At 45.0% G+C, this 25,937-nt stretch overlaps 1 protein-coding gene across 3 annotated transcripts; it reads left to right on the top strand.

Moving 5' to 3' along the window:
* HDAC3 (histone deacetylase 3) lies at positions 1 to 25,862 on the top strand. 3 transcript variants are annotated; one of them, XR_012640527.1, is made up of 16 exons: positions 1 to 280; positions 4,031 to 4,113; positions 7,758 to 7,900; positions 9,644 to 9,725; positions 10,129 to 10,185; positions 10,281 to 10,336; positions 12,306 to 12,439; positions 12,751 to 12,831; positions 12,915 to 12,988; positions 13,230 to 13,294; positions 13,729 to 13,818; positions 14,014 to 14,072; positions 16,046 to 16,125; positions 17,817 to 17,974; positions 23,416 to 24,682; positions 25,326 to 25,862. XR_012640527.1 is itself a non-coding variant. In XM_074960804.1 (15 exons), the coding sequence occupies exons 1-15, from the start codon at positions 226 to 228 to the stop codon at positions 18,378 to 18,380; spliced, it is 1,287 nt and encodes a 428-aa protein (XP_074816905.1). In that variant the 5' UTR covers positions 5 to 225; the 3' UTR covers positions 18,381 to 19,624. The 3 variants fall into 3 exon arrangements, 2 of the variants coding, with proteins under 2 accessions (XP_074816905.1, XP_074816906.1); XM_074960804.1 differs by lacking the exons at positions 23,416 to 24,682; positions 25,326 to 25,862 and adding an exon at positions 18,311 to 19,624 and having other exon boundaries at positions 5 to 280; XM_074960805.1 differs by lacking the exons at positions 1 to 280; positions 4,031 to 4,113; positions 7,758 to 7,900; ... (2 more) ...; positions 23,416 to 24,682; positions 25,326 to 25,862 and adding an exon at positions 18,311 to 19,624 and having other exon boundaries at positions 10,331 to 10,349.
* Positions 25,863 to 25,937: the final 75 nt, after the last annotated feature.

The following is a 25,937-nucleotide window of genomic DNA, read 5'->3' as shown; positions in this document are numbered from 1 at the left end:
CTGCGTGCGCAGAAACTCTGATTGCAGTGCGGCGGGGGATGGGACCGGCCGCGAACCAAGACTCGTCCGCTCTGCAGGGCCCCGCCCCCTGTAAATCGGCTCAGGGCCCAGCGGGGCGGGCTCGTGCGAGCAATCGGCGTTGGGGGCGGGGCTCGGAGCGCGGCGCGCTGATGTCACCGGTTGTGGGCGTGGCACGGAGGCGGCAGGTCCTAGCGGCGGCGCGCCATGGCTAAGACCGTGGCCTATTTCTATGATCCGGACGTGGGCAACTTCCATTACGGTAAGGGGTGCGTGGCCGGCGGCGGTCAGCGGCCCCGTCCTAAGCCCTGGGCGGCGGGCAGGGAGCGGGCCCTGCGTGGGTGGTGGAGGGCAGGGAGCGGGCCCTGGGCGGATAGGGCACCGGGGGGGCAGGGAGCGGGCCCTGGGTGGGTGGTGGAGGGCAGGGAGCGGGCCCTGGGCGGATACGGCACCGGGGGGGGGGGGGGCAGGGAGTGGGCCCTGGGTGGGTGGGTGGTGGAAGATAGGGAGTGGGCCCTGGGGGGATAGCGCACCGGGGGGGCAGGGAGTGGGCCCTGGGTGGGTGGGTGGTGGAGGGCAGGGAGCGGGCCCTGGGCGGATAGGGCACCGGGGGGGGTAGGGAGCGGGGGATAGGGAATTGCTCTGTGGAGCTACAACAAACTCTCTCTGAGTTTCACTTACATCCAGAATAATCTCTAGAACATTAAGACGACTTTCACATAACCAACCCCCTTTCAGGCAAAATGCTACACTCCATGGTTAAAGGGTTGGAAGAGGCATGCTCTTTCCCTCTGCAGCTTTTCTCACTGGCCATGTGTAGGTTACCACACACAAGCTTAGGAACACTTCCTTCTTGAGTTTCAGTTAAGTCCAGAACCACCTCTGGGACAACTGAAATATCCTCAGCCATCATAGGCTGAGAGGAACCTTCTGTCTGCTCCACAAAGGACTGGAGGTACATTCTCCTTCATTTGGCACACTGCTATTTGCAACAGATAAAAAATTGGAAACCGTTTTTTCTTCAACAGATAAACTGTTGCCTTCCACAAACAGTGGCTCATCACACTGAGCTACTTTAAGCACATCACTTTTACCTGTTTCAGGCTCACTTCTACAAACTTCACTTGCCAGCAATCCAGCACCCACCAGAAATCTACCCTTACCTTCCTCAGTTAGGGCTTCAAACTGACCAAGTTTACATTGCTCTGAAGAAATGTTTTCCTGAGCTGCTTTCTGCACTTCCTCTAATTCCAGATTCACTTCTGAGATATGACACACCGTCAGAAATTTCTTCACTATATAAACTGCTTTTCTCACTGGACAAACAGCTATTTTCCGCAATCCCAAGGCTAGAGACACACACTCTTCCTTGTTATAGCATACCTGGTTAAACACCCCCTCTTCAAAAAATCTCCCTGTTAGCTACAGATAATACAGAGGATTTACATTCATACTTTTTCTGGGACTGGGTTATGATGTTACCCTGATTAAACATAGTTACCACATCATTATTAAATAACAAACCAACATTCTTATAAACTGAGCAGATTCTGTCTCCATCATTGCCGTAGAGAGGAGCTGGGCTTCCAGGATAACACAGTTCCTGCTGTTCTTTCATTATTTTGATTTGAAATTTAAGTCTGGCAACTTGGGTCTCAGCTTGCAGCAGCTCCATTCACCTCCTGTGAGATTCTCTGGCTCTCTCCTCAGCTTCTTTTTGCAGCTGGGCCAAGACTTGGTTCTCTTGCATCTGAAGTTCTGCCATTTCTCTCTCATGCTGAAGACGCTGGCTATCTCTCATGCCTTGCAGTTTTGATTGTCAATCACTCATTGTGACTAACTTTAACCTTTAACACTTTCAGTATCAAAATTTTAAAATTTGGAATAACATGAGGTTCTGATCCAAAACCCAAATGGTCTCGTTCTGTGGATCCTGCCAAGACTATGCCAATGTGACCTGTGGTGCCTGGGGGAGCCCTCATTGGAAATGCCAAGGTCAGGGCAGGCTGCAAAAGGGAGAGCAGGTACTCCCAAGACTGGTGGGTAACACTGAAGTTAAACTCTCCAACCAGTCACAGACTGTGCTTCTGATCCCCCACACTGGCTATCAAGAAGCAAAAAAATAAACCACACTGCCTCATTTATTGCATTCCAGTTCTCTGGCTCCCAATCAGCACCTAGATCCAGTACAGTGAGAAGTAATTTTAAAACTCTACTCACATATACAAAATGTTCTTCTGACCCCAAAGGGTCAGCCATGTTACCAGGTCAGTATAGGTTCGGATCTTACCCAAAATACCATGCTGCCAGCCAATCCTTTAGTGTCAAACAGGGGAGAGCAAACTTTTTGGCCTGAGGGCCACATCTGGGTATGGAAATTGTATGGTGTACCATGAATGCTCATGAAATTTGGGTTGGGGTGCAGGAGGGTGTGCGGGCTCTGAGGTGGCCAGAAATGAGGAGTTCAGGGTGTGGGAGGGGGCTCCAGGCTGGGATCGAGGGGTTTGGAGGGCAGAAGGGTGCTCCGGGCTGGGATCGAGGGGTTTGGAGGGTGGGAGGGGGATCAGGGCTGGGGCAGGGGGTTGGGGCACGGGAGGGGCTCAGGGGTGCAGGCTCCAGGCGGCGCTTATCTCAAGGAGCTCCCGGAAGCAGGGACATGTCCCCTCTCTGGCTCCTACGTGGAAGTGCGGCCAGACAGCTCTGCGCGCAGCCCTGTCCACAGGTGCCGCCCCTGCAGCTCCCATTTTCTGCAGTTCCCAGCCAATGGGAGCTGTGGGGGCGGTGCTTGGAGTGGGGGGAGTGCGCGGAGCCCCCTGGCTGCCCCTAAATGTAGGAGCCGGAGGGCGGACATGCCACTGCTTCCAGGAGTTGTGTGGAGCTGACCCCACTCCCTGGCTGGAACGTGGGAGCAGGGCATGCCCCAGACCCTGCTCCCCAGCAGGAGCTCGAGGGCCAGATTAAATCATCTGGTGGACCGGATGTATCCCGCGGACCATAGTTTACCCACCCCTGGTCTAAAACTAAAGGTTTATTATAAAGAAAAAAGAACAAGAAGAGACCTGTTAAATAGTAAAACAGTCACATACATACAAAGACTTCAAAGTCCATATATCAGGTTCCTAGCAGTATTCGTGAGTTCGTTGGCTTGAAAGGCCCTCTGGAATACGTCCGCAGCTTGGATGGGTCATTCAGTCCTTTGTTCAGAGCTTCAGTTTGTAGCAAAGTTCCGCCAGAGGTAAGAAGCAGGATTGAAGACCAAATGGAGAAGATGCAGCTGTGTTTTTATAGTCTTTTGCCATGTGGCTTATGCTTCCTTTGTTTCAAACACAAACTGACCAGCCCATGGCTTGGAAGCCTTTTCTGTCCATAGGCATGCATCCTTGCTGAGTCCTGTGGCTTCTCTCAATGGGTCAGTTGTATAGCTGATAGTCCTTAATGGGCCATCAAGCAGGCTAGGCAGTGCTGATGCTAAACTGTCTGGGGGTGTCACCCACAAGCATAGCACAAGTTTGAAATACAGACATACATACATATCTATAAACCATAATACAAAGGTGATAGAAACACATAAATGAGATTATCATATCTGGAAAATTATAACTTTTGCAGATATCTTACATGGCATGTCTGGCATAAATCATTGCAGTTTTACAATATTGGTATTCATAATATTCTGAAGTGTCCCCCAGATTCCATACAGCATCACAGTGTTCCTGTGCGTGGGGTGGGGAGGGGAGAGGGCAGGGGGAGCTGGCCCTGTGTGTGGGGTGGGGAGGGGAGAGGGAAGGGGGAGCTAGCCTTGTGTATGGGGGGATGAGGTGGGAGAGGGCAAGGGGAGCTGGCCATGTGTGTGGGAGGGTGGGGGTGGGAGAAGGCAGAGGGAGGTGGTTCTGTGTGTGGGGAGGGGAGAGGGCAGGGGGAGGTGGGGAGGGTTGCAGAGAGTGGTGTTTCTAGCTATGAATCCACTGTGTGTGATCTGTGGGTGCTGACTGTCTTCTTTTTTTCTTTGCAGGTGCAGGACATCCCATGAAGCCTCATCGCTTGGCACTGACCCACAGTCTGGTGCTTCACTATGGGCTCTACAAGAAGATGATAGTAAGCCTCATGTATCTGATGATGCTGAGACTCCCGTCTCAGGGGAGCATTGTCTGTGCCTGTAAAGCCCTACATATGCTGCAGACATAACCACGTTAAAATACAGTTATGAAATATGCTTGTCTGAACCATTTTATATTATAGCTTATTCTTGCCTGTGTACACAAAAGTAATGAAACTGTATTAGGATAGAACATGGTTCTCTATCTATCAGGGATGCTTTAAGCCAATGGTTTTCAACCTTTCCAGACTACTGTACTCCTATCAGGAGTCTGATTTGACATGCGTACTCAAGTTTCACTTCACTTAAAACTACTTGCTTATAAAATGAGACATAAAAATACAAAAGTGTCACAGCACACTATTACTGAAAAATTGCTTACTTTCTCATTTTTACCGAATAATTATAAAATATATCGATTGGAATATAACTATTTCAGTGTGATACTTGAGCGTATTTTTCACTTGTGAGCCTTGTAATTCTGGTAGGCAGTGAAGTGACAGCAAGATTTAGGTTTTTCTTCACATTAAGTGTATTCCTATTCTTTGTCTTGGTGGCAGACATAGCCGAAAATGAGACTGCACAAATATATGTTGACCCAAAAGAAAACAGAACATCATGGTTCCCAAGGTTAATGTACTCTTTCTGTACTAAACACCAGAACTAGGTTTGTGTAGAGTCATTAAACTTCATTTGCAGACTGTTGTCTGAGGAGAACTCAAGAAGATTTTCTTGCTGCCTGGCAGACTCGTTACTGCTGCTAACATCTGATAAAATGAATGGGTTTCTTACCCAGTTGAGTTGAGCTGAGTTGGGGAATGAGTTGAATGTTGGGGAAATAATTTTGCTGTGCTCAATTTCCCCTGTTCAGACCCCATGAAGCATTGGAAAACAGGTAAAGTTTTTGTATCGACATTTGGACTTCCAGAATTTAGTTTCCTTGATATAAGCTTTCGCATTATCATAGAGATTCAGACTGTTAGTGTCATGGCCTTTCATGGACAATTTAGATCATTCAGTTTGCTAAATATATCTGCGAGATAGGCAAGTTGAGCTAACCACAGAGTGTTGTCAAACACAGAAGCAAGAGGGGATTAATTATCAGAAAAAAACAAGTTAACTTCTGTGCATAATTCCAACTATCTGTCAAGTACTTTCCCTCTTGAAAGCCAGTGAACCTCTGTGTGAAGCAACAGTTGCTGATGTTCTGACCCCATCTCTTTACGAGAATGCAAAACAGGTGAGCACTGAGTGGCCTGGACTTGATAAAGTTGACAGTTTTGACAGACTCATTAAAAACTTTATGCAGCTCAAAACTCATCTTTTTTGAAGCAAATTCTCAGTGCCCTGACTGCAAGGAAGGACTTTCTTTCCTGATCCTAGCTACAAGCCTGTTCACTATCTTGGTCATTGCAGTGGCCCCATCAGTGCAGAGAAATTTGCATAAATTCCAACTCCTATTGTGTTTTTTAAAAAAAGTCAGTTTAAAAATGTACTCTCCATACTTTATCAAAACAGTATGTGCTTGTTGATATCAGTGGTTTCAGGGTAGCAAACATAAGCACTCAGCTGAGCTTCTCCACTAATATCTGTGGACTCATCAAGCTGAAGGGCAAATGTTTTTGCCATTTTAAGTTTCTGTACAAGTTGAGAAACAATATCCTCAGCAATTTCTTCAATTCTCTGATACAGTGTCATCTGATAAGGGCACTTCTTTGAGAGTATCACCTGCTTTTTTAATCAAGCATGTTTTCTGCAAGCACCACAGTGACAGGCAAAATAAGATCTTTGATTTTGCTACAAGAAAGGAGGCAGCATATGAAACTTTGAGTGTGTTTGTAGAAATAGTTGAAGTTTTTCATTTTAAACTGACAAGTCTGGAAGTCAGAAAGCTTTCTCTGAATGGCAGTCCTAGCTCCAGCTATAATATGAATTTCATCTGCAAGGGTAGATATGCCTCTGTCCCGTGCCAATAGTACTGTCATCTTATAATGGTGACCTAGACAAGCCTAGCTTCTTCAGATGCTCCTACTTGTTCCTGGGTTTTTGCATGTCTCGGTTTGGATTTTTCTTTGCACCTCCAAGAGTCCTTTTTTTTTTTTTTTTTTAATCCTATCTAAGAGGATTATTTCTGCATTAGTTGGCTCATGGTTAAATAAGTCCCACAGGCCCTGAGTCATTGGAGCTAATAGTTCTGGTGTTCTTCTGGAACAACTCGTAAGTGAAAACTGATAGGGACCATCTTGAGCCATTGCGTCTTTCTTGCCTGATCCATCCCAGGAAGTCTCTTAGTGAGAAGCACTTAAACCAGAATATTCATACAGAAAATACCATTCCTTATCCAGGCCAACATACAGTTCTTGCAAATTATTACAGGGCACATCATATTTGTCACAATGTACCATCTGGCGTGAGAAATATACACTCTGCAACACGAGTGGGTCATATGGATTAAATAATATGTCCACAGCCAAAGGTGGTGTACCATTTAAGTGTTGAGGGGAAACGCCAAAAATACATGATTTCAGATGTGGATTTCAAGATACCTGTTTGAAATTGTGAGGCAATTATTTTTATAAATAGCAACCAGCCATGCTCGAAGGATACTTGTTGGTCTCCATTTGTACCTTTCGCAGAAGAGCTACTGATTGGGAAGAATAGCTTATTTGATGGGCCTTAACTGTGAATTCTCAAACTTCCAATGTTTGGGTTTTTTAAATATAAATTATTTAACTTCCTGGATCTCTAATCTTTCTTTTTAAAATAACGTTCTTTCAGGTTAAAAGTTTGATACTTTCTTAAAGTTAAGGCCAGTTTAAAAAACTCTGTGTGGGTATTTGTCAGTAGTGCTCTGTAGTTGCATGTTTCCATAAGCTCACGTCGTGCTTCAGCTATTTTTTTTCCTGAAGCTACTGAGTGTTTTAGTTTAAAATCTGTGAAATAGAGGATAGACACATTTGTGCATATCTGTAATTGTGGAGGTTTGTTTTTGTGCATCAAATAGATAAGTAGTTCTGTTTTGCAGCTCTCTGGGTTTGGCTATGCAGGAAAATTTACCAGAATAACAATAACAATATAATTATACCGATATAGCTATACTGGTATAACTCCCTGTGAGGTCACTCTTATTCCGGAATAACCCTGTCCACATGGGGAGTTATACCTGTGTACTTATGTGAATACATTTCCCCAGGTACACAAGCCCATACTTTCTCCAATTTTTTTAAAAAGCAAAAATTTCTTAATTTTGTTAAAAGTATACATTTTAATTAGGGACAGAAAAAGGCAAAACTTAAGGTTCTGATTAATCTCAGAGCAGCTTAATTTCATCTCATTGTACATATGTAGTATTCTTGATTGTTAACTTAGTTAAAAGTGTACTTTAATATGAAAAAATGCAATGTTGGCAAATTCATATTGTTGTGAACACCATCTCTTGAATCAATCCCTACTTTCCTGACCACTTTTTATTTAAAATTTGCATGACACTTGTTAAGCTGAGCACATAGTTGGGCATTTTTAGACTGACACAGTGATTTGGGGTATTTGTCTATTTGGAGTTTATTTGGTGGTGAGATTTGTGGTAGCCAAGGTAAACCCAACTCTGAGCAGGAAATAACTGTTGTGTGTCCTTCTCTTGAAGGTTTTTAAACCATACCAGGCATCCCAGCATGATATGTGTCGCTTCCACTCGGAGGATTATATAGACTTCCTGCAGAGGGTGAGTCCCAACAACATGCAAGGATTCACCAAGAGCCTCAATGCCTTCAATGTGGGTGATGACTGGTGAGTATATAGCACCTAGCAAGTGAATGGGAAGCACAAGGGTTACAGTAATCTCATGTGATTACTTGGTGTGGTATGTATGCATCATAATGTTTCCATTAAATGTATGAATTTTACATTTTAACTAAAAAAGCCCTGCAGTTTAATGGAGCCATCAAGATGTTGCACACACCTTATTGAGTAACTGTTGCTGCTGTAAATCTTCCTCTCCCTCCTCTTTTTAATCTCTTTGAGTTTCAGTTGTTAGGTCTGAATCTAGACCATAAACTCTAAGTTAGGGACTGTAACTTTACTTGGGTTCGTGAGGCTCCTAGCTCTTGAAAACTTGGACAGAGATTTTCAAAAGTGGCTAATAATTTTGGTTGCCTCAGTTTTTTGGGTGCCAAACTTGAGAAAACTTAAAAGATTCTGACTTTCAGAAAGTGCACATAAACTCTGAAAATCAATGTCTCAAACTTTGCACCCCAAATCACTAGTCAATTTTGAAAATCTTGACCTCAAGCAATAAATAATAGGATAACAGTACAGTCTCTGTATACTAGTATTCCCACTAATCAGTGAGGACAGGATGAGAAGTGATGAGATTTAGTTGTGGGAGGCAGAGGCTGCTATCCTTGCTTTTCCATAGTTTCCTTCTCTCCAAACTGAATAAGCCCAGTGTTCTTAAATACACAGTCTGCTGGGAGTTTCAGCTATTTGCAGGACTATAAAGTGCTGTAGATGCAGGTCAGGCTGCCACCTGCTTTAGGGTGAGCTGATTTGTCATTCTTTCTCTCTATTGGTGGCCATATTACACGTTTTCACACACCTCTCAGGCCTGCACTCCTATGGCAGTGGTATTTGCTTTCTCCCTCAGCCAATCCTCTCATTGGGTTAATTTAACTATAGTTCTACTTTTGTGAAAACAGTGTGGTCAGATACAAGCTCTGGGGCCTGTTAACAAGCAAAACACATGGGAACAACAGATTTGAGGTCTATATTTTATTTCTGGTAGATTGTGTGTACACATTGATATGTTATGACTTGCACTTGTTAATGTGTGCATGCTGTGAGTCACTGAGAGTGAGTATAGGAGTTCTTCTGCCGTAGCGATCCTGCTGGCTAGAGTGGGATTGCATGGTGGAGATGAGACATACTTTGCTACTCTGAGCAAGAGCATTGTGCGTCCATGGATACAATTTATTGCTCACAGCAGTCTATGCACTAGGTGGGTGAATGACTGGGGAGCATCTACAAACTAACAGACTACAACCCCATGGGAAGATGGTGTGTGAGCAGATCTCTTGGACAGCCATGTTCCATGTTGTTGTTGTTTTTCTGTGAAGTCCTGCTGTCTCCCTTGCACAGGTTGCTTTGTGTTTTCTCTCTCCAGGACCTATCCCCATATATGCATCAGCATGGTAGAGGGCAGGATTTAGTCTGTATGTTTCCCATTCTCCAGGTCTGGAGTATATGATGAACAAGATTGTTCCAGACTAACTTGAAAGTTTCTTGTAATTATAATCAAATCCACCAAGTTTTCCATAGTATTTGCAAAGGATAGTGTAATGTTGCCTATTGTCATGTAGTCTGTAGTGAACAGGGTCAGAATGACCCCAAATTAACATTTCTCTAGCAGAGACTGCATTTTGATATTATTTGTCCAGTGGTCACTGAGAGTTTTGTTCTGATCTTAATCCTGGAGACGTGTATCTGAGGTTGGGAGGTTCTATTCTGTTTGAATTTTGTGTTCTCTTTTTGCAGTCCAGTGTTCCCAGGTCTTTTCGAATTTTGCTCTCGCTATACTGGGGCCTCACTGCAGGGAGCAACGCAACTGAACAACAAGGTAACTCTGAGCTGATATTCTTGTCCTCTTTGAACACTGACATGCCAACTGGCTGCTGTGGTGGATGGAGTCCCTAAAATAACCTATACCACATATGCTTATTGTACAAACACCAACTCGGTGTCACCTGGCTGTTAATTTGTGGGGAAATCTCTTGGATTCCTCCTGCCCCTACACTGACTGATTGCAAACACTGATTTAGTACAGCGTAAGTAGCTTGACTGGATGACAGATAGCGGGGCATCTGAAGGGACTGGATGGGTGGGGAGAAAGGGGAAAAAATAACTATTGTGAGCCACAACATGGGGGCAGGGCTGACGTCCATACTGACATGCAGGGTTGGGCTTGGGTTTGTTGCTATCTTGCTCTTATCTTTGAGCTAATCGGCTCTTCCTTTTCTTAGATCTGTGATATTGCAATAAACTGGGCTGGAGGCCTGCATCATGCCAAGAAGTTTGAGGTAATGACACAAGTCTAAGTATTTCTGTCTCTCACTCAAAGTTGGGCTCATTGCTGCTCTTCTTTTGACTCCATTTTATTTTCTTTGCACTGCAGGCTTCTGGGTTTTGTTACGTCAATGACATAGTTATCGGCATTCTGGAGCTGCTCAAGTAAGGACTCGGTGTGAGTGCAGCTGTGATACTGTTCTGGATTAGAAGTGATGCTCTGGGAGGGTAATGCTGTGTGATGTGGTCGTAATAGGATCCCCTCTGCTGATAGAGGGTTCTTCCCTTCTTGTTCTTCTTAATTTCAGTTATGCCTTAGACATAGCTGATCATTGGATGCCCTGGACAGTCTCTATTTCAGGTGTCTTCTATAGCCTAACAGCTGTTCAGATGTCTCCCTGGCATGATTCTGCTCTTACGTCTCCAGCCTCTGTCTCTACTGGTAGCTTTGCTTCTCTGCCAAGACCCTGCCATTGCAGAGTCTCAAACGCTCAGTTCTTGACTTACTATCCTGTTCTCATCTTCAGGAGCAGGAATAGTTCTCAGTTAAGGCAGAGGATTGAGAATAAGGGTAGCTGGTGCTAGCTTTGTTGATTGTTTTCTCAGTTTACCATCTGTGAAATATTTTTCTATTTCACAGGGCACTTGTGAGGCTTAATGTGTGTATAGTTCTTGCCATTGTTAAGCACTTTGTGATAAATGCAAAGTGTTGCTCTTTGGAAGGAAAAATTTGAACTACATGAGAATCTTTCTGGATTCTGAATTTAATTGTATTGACTCAGGAAAGGGAGCTGGACATCACTGGAGACAGCATAATGGGGACCTCCGCTTTGGTCAAAAAGGTGTAATTGTGGTCCAAAAAAAAGGTCTAAACTCATAAGGAATGGGATAGAGAATTCTAGAAAGGCATTCTAATATTTTGTGGATTAATCAAGGTTTGCCACTTCTAAATGTTACTGCATTACTAGGCACCTCATCTCAAACAGGGTGTTGGCTCTGTTGAGGGTTATGTCCCCTCTCTCTTTAACATTAGTTAACATTTACAGTGGGGACTTACACGTTTTGATGCTTTATCTGACCTCTGCCTGATGGACCCAGTAAATTTATTGCCCAGTAAGTTTAATCTCTCCTGCATTCCCCTGAATGTCCACTTGACAAGAGGACACTTCTCAAGCCCAACTGCATCTCCTTTCTCTCCCCTGCATTCAGACCTCTGTTCTCAGTAACTTTGGCTTCAGCCTTCACTCAGCTTGCCTTTTTCCACATTCCCTTTCTCTGCAATGCTGCCTGTTGCTATCTATGCAATAGTGCCCCTGGGCACTGTGTCCTTCTGCCCACCGTGGCTGGGATCCACATTCAGGCGTCCATCTGGATGACTGCACTTCGTTCCCCTGACCTCAAGTCCTGGCTCTCCAGACTCCAGCACTGGAGACTGATGATGCCAGCGCTGTGGCACATACAGGGAAGAACAACTGCTTCCATCTTCAAATTACTTTACTCCCCATTCATTTCAGGAGCATTTAAAAATTGCTCTAATTTTTAAAGATGAACTAGATTGTAAATTCTTCAGGGCAAAGACTTTTGTACATAAAGTGCTTTCTAAACTTCTCTGACTATATAAGTCAGTCAATTCATGGACTTGCACTACCCAGCCTCATCGCAGGTTCCTCTTGCTTTGTGTGTTCAGCAGTGGCCTCCTCCCTGACCCTTTGCATAATCTTGCTTCTGCCAGTGCAAGAACCTTCTCTGCAACCTTTGCCATCTGAATGAGCCCTCTGCATCTCTCTCTTTCATGTGCTTTCCATCGTGTCTCTAGTCTACTCTTCAAACCTGTTGTTCCTTGTTTGTGCCTCTTAATTTCTCTCTCTCTCTCCAGATATAACAGACAAGAGTATTTTAAGGTATTGTTTGTATGGTAGATGCTCTACGCAAATATTACTTTATGGTCTAGTGACAGAAATATTCTCCAGAGACCTTAGGGGGGACCAGATGGGGTTGCTGAGCTGGAAGGCCTCTGACACATTACAGACTTGTGTTATGGGGGGTGGATTTTAGGAAGCCATAGCAAAGTGGTTGCTGTAATTGGGATGGCACCAGTGGACGGTAATGCACCTCTGTCTCCTGTTTCTGGCAGGTATCACCCACGTGTTCTCTACATTGACATTGATATTCATCACGGAGATGGTGTTCAGGAGGCCTTTTACTTGACAGACCGTGTCATGACAGTATCTTTTCACAAATATGGGAACTACTTCTTCCCTGGTACAGGTACAGAATCTTCACTGCCCCAGTGAAATGCAGATTTCAGGCCCCAATCACTGCTGTTACGTAGTAGTGTGAGGTTCTGGGGCTCTGGTTTCAGAGAGAGATGATTGAAGAAAGGAGTTCTGGAGAGTGGGGAGAGGCTGGGTGAAGGATATCGTCCCGCGGTAGTTTGCAGAGTAGGTGGAAAGGATCTTCATGCCGTGATTGGGTCCATTGGCAGAAGTCTTGATTTGCTGTTGTCTGTACTGCCCACACCTATGAAGTTTCAGAGCTGATCCTTGTGTGCTGTGACTGTGCCTCCTTTCCTCTGCCAGGTGACATGTACGAGGTTGGGGCAGAGAGTGGCCGCTATTACTGCCTCAATGTGCCACTGCGGGATGGCATTGATGACCAAAGTAAGTGGAATGCTTTCCCTGCCCCCCTGATGTCCCTGCTTGCCCTCTTGAGCCATGATGACAATCTGCCTTTCTCTCTAAAGGTTATAAACACCTCTTCCAGCCAGTCATTAACCAGGTGGTGGACTACTACCAGCCCACATGCATAGTGCTGCAGGTAAGAGAGCGGGTCTGTGTACATATGTTGCAGAGGGTATGGATAGGAGCTATGCACTCTCCAGTATATGCATCTGTGGCTCCCTGGGGAAATATGGACAGATGGGTGCAGGCTGGCTGGAATGCTGCTTGTGGCTCTGTGATAGGTGGGTATATCTGTGGGGTGCTGATGGCTTGTTAGGATGTGCATTTGGAGAGTAATGCTTCTTAGCCAGGACTCAGCTGTTCTTTCTCTTCCCTAGTGCGGTGCTGACTCCTTGGGTTGTGACCGTCTGGGTTGCTTTAACCTCAGTATCAGAGGACATGGGTAAGTTCAGCAGGGGTGTGGATGGAGCATTTAAAGGACCATCATTGCAGTCTGTGAAAGAATGCATTGGGCCCTACACTGCGAGACTTGAGCTCAACGAGAGCAATCTAGTTCCCTGTGTGATAGGAGGCTCTCCTCAGAAGAGCGAAGAAGGGGTAAGATTCTGCAGAAGCAGATTCCCCAGACTAGATTTGGGATCTTGCAACATTTCTTCCGGCAATGCTCTGCCAGAATGCATGAATAACAAAGCTCAGATTTCTCTCAAGCCATGAGAACAGCTCCCATCAGGGCAAGGTTTGGGTTTCACTGATGGGAGCCCTGAACTCTGTGTATCATACGGTTAGGTATGTTACTGGGTTGAGCGTGGTGCTGCATTGATGAGCTTAGATCAGCTGCTAACAGTCACAGGTTCCCCTTCTGCTTTGGGTTTTTAGGGAGTGTGTGGAGTATGTAAAGAGTTTCAACATCCCCCTTCTGGTGCTGGGAGGAGGTGGCTATACCGTTCGTAATGTGGCACGATGCTGGTGAGTCTTTCACATGCTTGTTGAAGAATGTCCTATTTGTTGCAGATGGCGTGAGGGTTATCAATGCTTGTGCTTCTTAGGACCTTTATTCAGCTGTAACTGGCTCTGAGTTTCAGGCAGACTGCCAGTAAGTACTGTGTAATGGGGAGAAAAGTTGATCTTTTCTGGACTGAGTATAATGTTCTGTGTTTTTAGGACCTATGAAACGTCACTGCTTGTGGATGAAGCCATTAGTGAGGAACTCCCATACAGTGGTGAGTCAGCATCATCTTGTTACAGATTACCATGTTGTGCCAATATTTAAATAGGGTAAGTGGGTTGACCTAGGTAAGTATAGGCCTGTCAGTCAGACATCTACACACACACACACCCCCCCTAAATATTTCCATGTTTAAATATGAATAGATAATACTATAGTAAATTAAACAATTAATTCCATGACTGTGGCTCTTTTGGGTAATACTGATTGCTAATTTGGCTCCTGAACCAGAGGCCTGAATATCACTGTTCTAATCATATATATATTATTTCTCACGTCAAAATGACTGACCAAGTATTTACTGTATCAACTAAAATTGATTGATAACATAGTAAAAGCATCTTGATTGGTTAATAACTTAGATTGGTTAATAATTATATTACACAGCGTTTTAAAGAGCCCACTTGCAGCTTGTGAGCCGCAGTCTGAGTATCATTGGATTAGAAAGATATAAAATCAACATAAGATACATTAAATGGAATAAAAACTGGCTAACTGACAGGTCTCAATGACAAATGGGGAATCATCATTGAATGAATGTGTTTCCAGTGAGGTCCTACAGGAATCTGTTCTTCGCTCTATGCTATTTAATATTTTTATCAATGATTTGGGAAAAAAACATAAAATCATCAATGAGAAATTTTGGAGATGACACACACGAATTGGGGGAGTGGTAAATAATGAAAAGGATGAGGTCACTGTTACAGAGCTCTCTGGATCGCGTGGAAAGCTGGGTGCAAGCAAGCACTATGCATTTTAATATGGCTAAATGTAAGTGTATACATCTAGGAACAAAGAATGTAGGCCATACTTTCAGGATGTGGGAGTCTATCCTGGGAAGCAGTGACTCTGGAAAAACTTTGGGAGTGGTGGTGGATAATCAACTGAACACGAGCTCCCAGTGCGATGCTGTGGCCAAAAGGATTAAAGTGATTCTTGGATGCCTAAATAGGGGAATCTTGAATAACTATAGAGAGGTTATTTTATCTCTGTATTTGGCACTGGTGTAGTATCCAGTTCTGGTGTTCACAATTCAAGAAGAAGGTTGATAAATTGGAGAGTGTTCAGAGCCACAAGAATGACTAAAAGGATTAGAAAACCCGCCTTATAGTGCTAGACTCAAAGAGCTCAATCTATTTATTTTAACAGAGAAAAGGTTAAGGGATGACTTGATTACAGTCTATAAATACCTGCAGGGTACCTTCAGATATTTGATGATGGGCTCTTTCGTCTAGCAGTGAAAGGTATAACACGATCCAGTGGCTGGAAGTTGAAATGAGACACATTCAGATTGGAAATAAGGTATAATTTTTTAACAGTGACAGTAATTAACCATTAGAACAAGTTGCCAGAGTTGTGGTTGATTCTCCATCACTGGCAATTTTTATATCAAGATTGAATGCTTTTCTAAAAGATCTGTTTTAGGAAAGTCTCTGACCTGTGTTGTTATAGAGCAGGTAAGACTAGTTGATCACAATGATTCCTTTTAGCCTTGGAATAAATTAATCTGAGTTTCCCCACTCTCTTCATAAATTTAGCTAATGTGCCTTGATGTTCTAATGCTTCAGGGACGTTAGCTGGATTCCACACTCTATGTTAATGAATATTAACCAGAGTGGGGCTGAAGCAGTAGTATCTTCTGATCCTAACCCATGTGTTCTAGATCTTTCTTGCTTCCTACTGTACACATCCCCCATATGTGATGGGCCTCACTGGGCAGACATATCTGCATTACAGTATCATGTGTTCTAAATTCCTCACACAATGTTCCTGTGGGCTTTCTCTTTTCTTTCTGGCAGCGTACCCCTCATGATGACGGAGTTGGCTCTCACTGTGCTCTTGATGGTATGGTGACAGCTAGCATGGTGTAGGGTAGGCTGTTCCCATCTCTGCAGAACAGTGTTTCAGAAAAACTAGTTTCAAACTCCCCTCACCCCGATCTTTAACTCTTTACTGGTTCCCTCACAGAATACTTTGAGTACTTTGCTCCAGACTTCACCCTCCACCCAGATGTCAGTACAAGAATTGAGAACCAGAACTCTAGACAGGTGAGTGAGTGGCTCTGGCCTTGTCCTGGACATGCTACTCTGCATCACCCAACATAGCTATGTGATGTAGTCTGAAAAGAAAAGGTCTCTGCTTGATGCTAGATCTTGTGAAACCAGGTGGAGTTCAGCCAGTAGCTCACCCAGGAAAAACTTGTCAGGGCAGGGCAACAAGAGGCTTTCCTGCTCATCACAGTGTTGGACAACATGCTTTCTTCTTTGCAGCCACAGGCGCCGGCTTCTAATTTTCCCCATCCCCCACTACATCCCTTCCTCCAAGCCCTCACCCTGCCTCTTCCCACCCCTACTCCACCCTTGCCCCACCTCTTCCCTGTCTCTTTCTGCCCCTCCCCTGAGCACGTCCCATTCCTGCTCCTCCCTCCCTTCCAGCGCCTCCTGCACACCCAGCTGTTCTGCGGCATGCAGGAGGCAGTGGGAAGGAGGGGGAGGAGTTGATTGGCGGGGGCTGGCAGCGGGAAGGAGGGAAGCTTGGCTGCCAGTGGGTGCTAAGCACCTGCTAATTTTTCTCTGGGAGCTGGCACCTATGTTTGCAGCCCCACAGCATCTTTGAGATGTAGGGAGCTCTCCAAAGATACTTCATATTTGAGAAACTTGAAGGTCCTCTTACAATTTCCTTTCCACTTCTGAAGCCCCTGCCCTTAATCTTAGGCTTGGTCCTACGTCGGACTTATGTGTATATAACTAGGTTGCTCAGCAATGCAGTTACACCGACCTAACGCCCAGTGTAGACTAGTGCTAATTGACAGGAGAAGTCTCCCATTGACATAGCTACTGCCTCTCAGGGAGGTGGATAACCCTTATGGCAGTGGCTCTCAACCTTTCCAGACTACGGTACCCCTTTCAGGAGTCTGATTTGTCTTGCGTACCCCAAGTTTCACCTCACTTAAACTAATTGCTTAAAACAGAACTCAAAATCAGACACAAAAATACAGAAGTGTCGCAGTACATTCTTACTGAAAATTTTTTTACTTTCTCATTTTATCCTATAATTATAAACTAAATCATTTGGAATATAAATATTGTACTTACATTTCAGTGTATAGTATTTAGAGCAGTATAAGCAAGTCATTGTATGGAATTTTAGTTTTTACTGACTTCAGTAGTTCATTTTATGAAGCCTGTTGTAAAACTAGGCAAATCTCTAGATGAGTTGATGCGTACCCCTTGGAAGACCTCTGGAAACCCCTAGGCGTACACGTACCCCTGGTTGAGAACCACTGACCTATGGCAATGGGAGAAGCCTTCCTGTCAGCGTAGATAGTGTCTTTGCTGAAGTGCTACAGCAGCACAGCTGCATCCTTTTAAGTGTAGACCAACCCCTCAGTGCCTGGGTTGAGTATATTATGCTCTATGCTACAGTTTAAAGCCATTTGCACTGATGGCATTTCATAGAATCATAGAATATCAGGGTTGGAAGGGACCTCAGGAGGTCATCTAGTCCAACCCCCTGCTCAAAGCAGGACCAATCCCCAATTTTTGCCCCAGATCGGCCCCCTCAAGGATTGAACTCACAACCCTGGGGTTAGCAGGCCAATGCTCAAACCACTGAGCTATCCATCCCCCATTTGCTTGGCCTTAGGGCATGCATGGTACAGGCAGGTGTTAATGCCAGCAATTGTGGTACTGTCTCTTCAATCTAGCTAAGCTGATCTGCTCCTTCTGTTCCTAACCAGTACTTGGATCAAATCAGACAGACAATATTTGAGAATCTGAAAATGCTGAACCATGCCCCCAGCGTCCAGATCCATGATGTTCCTTCTGACCTGCTCAGTTATGACCGTGCGGACGAGCCTGATCCAGAGGAGAGAGGCTCTGAGGAGAACTACAACAGGTACTGCACCTCTGGTTCTTGTTCTGATGAGCTGGGAAAGGGGCTCCTCTCTTATGTTCATCCCATCCCAGTGAGGGGAGATATGGTGGGGACTGTCCACATCCCAGAGTAGATATTGCATCCCTTTTGATTCTCTGGTTCCTATCCAGAGAAACTTCTCTACTAGCATGTGGTTACATGCCTCAGAGGACATATCCTATGTCTTCTAGGCCAGGAGATGTGTCCCTCTTTCCCTCTTTCTAGCAACATGTTCTTATCCCTTTGTCTAGACAAACTCTGCTCTTCTGAAAATGCTGGAAAAGGCTGCCTGTCCTTATGTTCTTGTCTGTCTTTTAGGCCTGAGGCTTCTAATGAGTTCTATGATGGTGACCACGATAATGATAAAGAAAGTGATGTCGAGATCTGAGGGCTGAGTTGTTGGACTCTGAACTGTGGGGCGGTCCCTATTAAGACGTGGACTGGGATACACATGAGCCAGTAAAAGGTCTCTTCTTGGACCTCCCCTTTATATTTGATGCATGTGGCAGCAGGAGCAGCACTGCCGGGGCAGGCTGGCTATCGACAGAGTCATAGAGCAGTGAAACCTGTTCCTTACCTTCTCCAATCCCTCAGGGCTCTGACTCTCACCACTAGGGCAAATGGAAATTCATGTGACACTTGGATCCACACCATGGTCTCTGTGCTGCTGCCATACAACCAGTTTCAGAGCCCAGTCTGCAGTGGCTTCACCAGCTCCTCTCAATACAGCTCAGGCTCCAGCCAGAGAGATGGGAGTCAGTGCTGTGGTGCCTAGAATCTTCCTGTCCCCTTCATCAGCACCACTCAATGTGTCCTTGTCCCTCTGCTCAGGCAAAAGATCTGAAGTCCACTAAAACCTGCAGTGAGGTTCACTTTCTGCCAGCTTTTCCAGCCATCCTAAGTCCCTGTATTTGGGGAAACCCAGTAAAGAGGCAAGATCAGTTCTGGGGTTGAGACTTGGGGAAAGGGTGAGACTGGGCAGTTCTGGGTCCAACCTGGTGGAACAGGGAGGGGAGAACGTATTCAGAGTGTAGCCTTTGTCTTACTCTGGAGTAGCTTTGTTCTGTGTCTGCTGACAAGAACCACAGCTATTTGCCATATTTGGTTTTGTCCCAAGCTCCCTATCTAGATTTTTCCCTCAGGCTCAAATTACTTTGGAGCAGAGGGTGCAGGGGTTGGTTGCAGGGGGCTGTGCCATACCTGGTGTGGTGCATTCCCACTTCTGTTGTAACCTTCAGACACCTTTCCCTCCTCTAGCCCAGGCCCTTTTATACATGGATAGAGAATTTGGGGTGAATCACATACCTTTAGTGGAAGGCCTTTCCCCTCACTAACAACCTGGAAGAATTCATTCTGTTCTGTGGTGAGGGAAGTGGCGCCTGAAGCTGAAAAGATGAGCTTTTCTACCCCTACCACAGTGTAGGGACCTTTCTCCTAGGGGGTACCCTCAATCCCGAATGCTCGGTCTGAGCCTGGGGGCTCGTGCTGTCTGTGTTTGGAGAATTTTGTCTTAGCTGGGGAGTGGAATGGGCATCAGCCTCCTGCTCTCTGTTCTTTTCTGTTTGTTTTACCAATGTTTTTAAACAATAAACCAAGATGGTATTTTTTGTATGTGATTTGCTGTTTTGTCTGAAAAGCTTATGAATGGTTTGCTTCTGTCCATGCCTCTGAGTGAAAGCACCAAAGGCTTCTAGCTAGTGCCCTTTGTGCAGATGAACTGACCGCCTTGCAGGGAGCAACAAGCCTTTGCTCTTAAGGGCATGTTTGGAGAAGGCATTTACAATTAATGGTCCTTTCTAGCCACAAACCTCCTTGAGTCTCTGCACCTTGCTATGTGTCCCACCCTTATTTCCCTAACCCTAGCACCCAAAGCTGAGTTCCCCATTACTGGGTCTCTAACTGTCCTCCACGACTGCCCCACATAGTGATTGGGCCCCTCTCAATTGTTGAGAGTCATCTTTGTTAGCTAAAATGTTATCAGCTTTTATTCACCAGATAAGCTTTCACTAGCCAGAGTCATTAGTTGTTTCTCTTGATGTCTGTGGAGCAGTCCACTAATAAAACTTCCTGGATCATGTTTTCCTTTCCGCCCTTTGCCACTGCAGACACAGGAATGTTGAGAAGAGGCACAGAGCGTGGGATGTGAGGGCCTGAGACAACTGGCAACTTGATCTGATCTGTAAGAGGAGTGAACATGCTAAAAGGAACGTGTGTGTCATTAATGACAGGTTTCAGAGTAGCAGCCGTGTTAGTCTGTATTCGCAAAAAGAAAAGGAGTACTTGTGGCACCTTAGAGATTAACATTTATTTGAGCATAAGCTTTCGTGAGCTACAGCTCACTTCATCGGATGCATTCAGTGGAAAATACAGTGGGGAAATTTATATACATAGAGAACATGAAACAATGGGTGTTACCATACACACTGTAACCAGAGTGATCACTTAAGGTGAGCTATTACCAGCAGGAGAGCCGGGGCGGGGGGGGGCGGGAGAACGGGGGGGGAACCTTTTGTAGTGATGATCAAGGTGGGCCATTTCCAGCAGTTGACAAGAACGTCTGAGGAGCGGTGGGGCGGGGTGGGTGGGAAACATGGGGAAATAGTTTTACTTTGTGTTATGACACATCCACTCCCAGTCTCTATTCAAGCCTAAGTTAATTGTATCCAGTTTGCAAATTAATTCCAATTCAGCAGTCTCTCGTTGGAGTCTGATTTTGAAGTCTTTTTATTGTAATATTGCGACCTTTAGGTCTGTAATCGAGTGACCAGAGAGATTGAAGTGTTCTCCGACTGGTTTTTGAATGTTATAATTCTTGACATCTGATTTGTGTCCATTTATTCTTTTACGTAGAGACTGTCCAATTTGACCAATGTACATGGCAGAGGGGCATTGCTGGCACATGATGGCATATATCACATTGGTAGATGTGCAGGTGAACGAGCCTCTGATATTGTGGCTGTGATTAGGCCCTATGATGGTGTCCCCTGAATAGATATGTGGACACAGTTGGCAACAGGCTTTGTTGCAAGGATAGGTTCCTGAGTTAGTGGTTCTGTTGTGTGGTGTGGTTGCTGTTGAGTATTTGCTTCAGGTTGGGGGGGGTTGTCTGTAGGCAAGGACTGGCCTGTCTCCCAAGATTTGTGAGAGTGATGGGTCGTCCTTCAGGATAGGTTGTAGATCCCTGATGGGGAGGTTTTAGTTGGGGGCTGAAGGTGATGGCTAGTGGCGTTCTGTTATTTTCTTTGTTGGGCCTGTTCTGTAGTAGGTGTCATTAATGCAACTCATAGCCTAAAGATGCAGAATAATGGGGAGGGATATAAAGGTTGATGCTTACCGCTGAGTCACAGCTATGCACAGTGGGCATTAATACAAAATATGTCAGGGAGCAGTACACCCAGAGAAATCTCTGCCTCTGACACTTAAGTTTTATTTATTTTGAACCTTTCCACCTCCAACTGAATAGGCACATACCTGATCAGACCATTTGGTGCATTTAATGTAGCATTTTTCAGCTGAGAAACCCAGTGCTTTACAAATGTAGGTACTAGCCCCTTTTCATAGCTGGGTTAATAGAGGAACCAAAAGGTGAAGTGCCTTACCTGAAATCACACATTGAATCAATGTCAGAGCCTGAACAGAACTCAGAATTTTTGACTGCTGATCCCATTCTGCTCTTCTAGTACACCTAACAGCATCAAAGAGTTACTCCATCTAATCTGGTGTTCTTATCTCTGGCTGTATCAGACCATTTGGCAAGAGAATTCAGTGTCCCACCTTTGGCACTGGTCGGTACTTGCTGCTTCAGAGGACTGTAATACCTCCCTTTATAAGATACTGGTGGTTATTCTGTATTGTAGGTGATGGTGAAATTCATTCCTGACCCTTACAGCCAATCTGCCTATTCACTGCAACAGGACACGTTGATTACTCTTATAATTAACTTACCTTGGAAATCTAACAGCCATTTCTTACAGTCAAAATTATTTCCCTCATAGAATTTGATTATTTGCTCTTGTGCAGAAGTGAATTCTGCAGTTTGTATGCTCCTGTTTCATTGAGTACCTTACTGTCTTTTCATTATGGAATAAAGTGAGGTGTGGGGTTGATTCACTCCTTCACTGTATTTTCAGCCCCTTTCCTCATACTCCATACACAAACATAACCTACTTTTTGCTGACCACCACATGGTGCGGATCACAGGCACAGACTGGGCTACTTTAGGCATTCTTGCTTTTCCAGAATGCAAACTGTATATCTCCACTGCTAGGTTTTGAATTGATGCAATGAATTTGGATGACAGTGCCAGGTTCTACACATCTAAAGTCTCTCATTTGAAAGGCAAGGCTATCTTCCCATTGGTGTGTGTTCTTGGGTTGATCTTGCCTGTCATATCAGCAACACTGCACTAAACCCAATTTGCTAATGAGGCAAATGTATGTATTTAATAAAGGGCCATCCCAAACATTGAGGCCCTAATAGATAACTGGGTTAAATAAGTAATGCAGTGTGATTATAGGGCTTTGGTCTGAAATACAGGATGGGGCCAAGGTCTGGTAACAACTAAAAGTAAATGAAGACTGACGCAATTATTTTGGAAAACGCTTTAGGACAAACAATTGGTAAAGCAATTACAATTTATAATATACTTAGCTTTCTGATATATAGAGAGACTGAATAAAGGCATTAAATCCCTGTTTTATCTATCTTAGGGTTTTGCAATGCTACTCCTTCACATGTGAGCTCCTTCCACGTAGAATAAATTAATATTGAAGTCCCTAAGGGAATTCTTGTCATCTCTGGCTTGTCTCCCTTTTAGTTATAGAAAGCTCTGTTTAAGGTAGATGGGATACTTTTGGGTGTGGTGGCTGATGATGCAAATGTCATTCTCGTCATGCTGGGAAAACTATCAATTTTTGCAGTGCCTCCTAAAGATGATAAAACCCTGAATTCATCTAATCTCCTCTGGAAGTTTATTCCAGAACCATATCCCTTTGACTTGAAAATGCTTTGTCCCCAGATATCTCTCACTTTATTCTGGGCTTTATGATCTGCATTGCCCTAGAGGAGCACGCTGTCTTGATGGTTCGTAGATTAAAATGTGGTCTACCATGTACCTTGGACCTGATCCATTATTGCTTTGAGGATTAGGACCAAAGCCTTAAACCAGTGGTTCTTAACCTTTACTGCAGCCTGCACTCCTTTGGTTCTCAAACTATGTTCTCGCACCCCTATCAAAAATCGCTGAAGTAGGTCAGTTCTCAAACCTAGATGTATTTTTGTTTGTATATTACAGTAATCGTTAAATGTATAATGTTAATAAATACATAGGTTTGATGAAATAAGTTGTACTTACGTGCCTGTGCTTAATTTGTGTTTTCGATGATTTACCTTCTAAAATAATCTGGCATGTCTTGCACCCCCAGAAAGGGCATCTCGCACCCCAGGTTAAGAACCACTGCCTTAAACTGACATTGGACGTGGACTGGGAGACAGTGGAGGGACTGGAGCATGGACTTGATGCGTTCATAGCAGCCTGAACCATGGAGAAGGCAGACAACCACATTCTATAGCAGCTGGAACCTTTGCATTTTTTTAAAATCAGCTTCAGATGCAGTGAATTACAGTAATCTGGTGCGGAGGTGACAAATGCATGGATCATTGTGGCCAGGTCCTCGCCCAGAAGGAAGGAAGGGGTGATGTTTCCTAGCAAGCTGGAGGTGAAAGAAAGGGGGTTTTTAGTCACTGAAAGCTTAGGCCTTGTCTACACTACCAAGTTTTGTCACCAAAAACTGCCTTTTGTCGACCAGTGAGTGCGTACACACTGCAATGCAACTTTTGTCAGGAAAAATGCCCAGTTTTGGCGACTAAATACATCCACCCCGGTGAGAGACTTATGTCTTTTTCCTCTACATTTTTCTCAACAAAGTGCCAGTGTAGACACCATGCTTGATTTCATCACTTTAATTGGCCTCCAGGAGGTGTCCCACAATGCCCATCCTGACCGCTCTGGTCAGCAGTTTGAACTCCAATGCCCTGCAGCCAGGTAAACAACCATCCGCTCCTCCCCCTTAGAAGTCCGGGAATTTTTGAAATTCCATTTCCTGCTGGCTCGGAGTGGAGAGGTCTCATTGCATCTTCCCAAGTGACCATGGAGGGTTATTGCACCAAATGCTCTCCCACTTGGACCACTGCAGAGCTGTTGGATCTGATCAGTATATGGGGAGAGCAGGCTGTGCAGTCCCAGCTGCGCTTGAGCCAAAGAAATTGGGATACCTACAGGCACATTTCTCGAAGTTTGTGCAAAAAGGGCTATGATCAGGACATGCTGCAGTGCAGAGCAAAGATAAAGGAGGCAGGCGAACCATAAGGCAAGGGAGGCAAACTGTCGCTCCGGTGCGTTCCCTAAAAGCTGACAATTTTATAAGGACCTGGACACTATCCTTGGTGGCGACCCAACCTCCACCACCAAGAGCCCCGTGGATATTTCGGAGGGCACGGAGGTGGCAGAAAGAGGACCTAACCTGGAGGATTAAGTTATTGATGAAGAGGTGGAGTTAGACGAGGATGTGCAGCTCCCGGCGTGGTCTCCCAGTGGGGCAGGCAGCCAGGAACTGCTCTCCACTCCAGGGGTGTCTAGCCAGTCTCAGCAGTTGCTCTCTGGGGAGCAAGAAGCAGGATATGAGATGCCTGGTAAGTGGCTGTGGCTTGTGTAGTGCGGAGGTGGGTTCAGGGTATAGAAATGTGGGAGGCTCGCTGTGTTTCTGTGAGCTGGAGAATTCCCTGTGTAGCTAATCGGTACGGCGGAACAGAGTTTTGATTCACACTGAGATCTCCAGGAAAAAGTTTCCTGGACGTACTCGGAAATCCTCTACTGAAGCTTCCATGCCAGAGCAGCTTTGTTCTTTCCCCCATTGTAGGAAACTTTCCCGCACCATTTGGCAATCACTTGTGCAGGGACCAAAGCGGCACATAGGTGAGCAGGGTGGAAGCCACAAGCATGGAGTAGATGTACCCTTGTTTCCCTGCTTACCTTTAGCAGTGAGATGTCTGCTAGAATGACCCCTGCCTGTGGAAAAGTGTGGGAGAATTTTAGAATTTTTTCCCTAGAATGCTGTATCACAACCCTTGCAAAGAGTATGTGCTCTTTTCCCCATGTGGAGCTCCCCCACTCCGCCAACAACATGCTTTGGGTGTTCACAGAGATGTGTGCCTGGCTAGGGTCAGTGAGAAAGTGATGGCAATGTTGCAAAAGGTGTATTTAACTGAAATGTTACAAGGCTGTGTGTGAATTTAACAATCCTGCTTCTGTGCATTGTCCCTTGTGCTTCACCAGATGTGGCTTTCAGGAACACCCCATGCACCCCAGCTGAACATCTCAGCCAGATAAGAAAGTGCCCAAGACGCAGCAAAGAAGACATGTTCTGGGAGGTACTGCAGTGCTCCAATACAGAAAAAGGGAACGCAAGGAGTGCTGGGAAGCTGAACGACAGGACAAAAAAGAGAATCAGGCATTTGTTAAGGACGCAACTGAGCAGATGATTAAAATAATGGAGGAGCAAACGCAGCTGCTGAAGTCCTTAATAATGCAGCAGTCTGAGCGCATCTGTGCTCAACCTCCATTGCAGCACATTCAGAACTCTTTTCCATGCCTCCCCCAAACTCTGCCCGCACATTCCTTTCCAATTCCCAGGACTACTTAGTTTCCCCTTCACTCCACCCTCTTGGATAACTTTCACAATGATAGCTGGACCTACGTACAGTTGTGAAAATTTGCTCTTCACTGGTTCCTCCTTTTCCACGAAGCATCTGTGTGTTTGTGTGTGCTGTTTCTTGTGCAATAAAAGCAAAGTTTTATAATGGTAAATCATCTTTCTTTTTTTCTACAAATTGAGATTGCAGGCACTACGAATACATGCACAGGCATTTTAACCATTTTCTTATTGGC

Source organism: Natator depressus, chromosome 8, assembly GCF_965152275.1.
Source record: "Natator depressus isolate rNatDep1 chromosome 8, rNatDep2.hap1, whole genome shotgun sequence".
NCBI lineage: Eukaryota > Metazoa > Chordata > Testudines > Cheloniidae > Natator > Natator depressus.
Note: the sequence above shows the minus strand (reverse complement) of the source record. Positions and strands in the feature narration are given on the sequence as shown.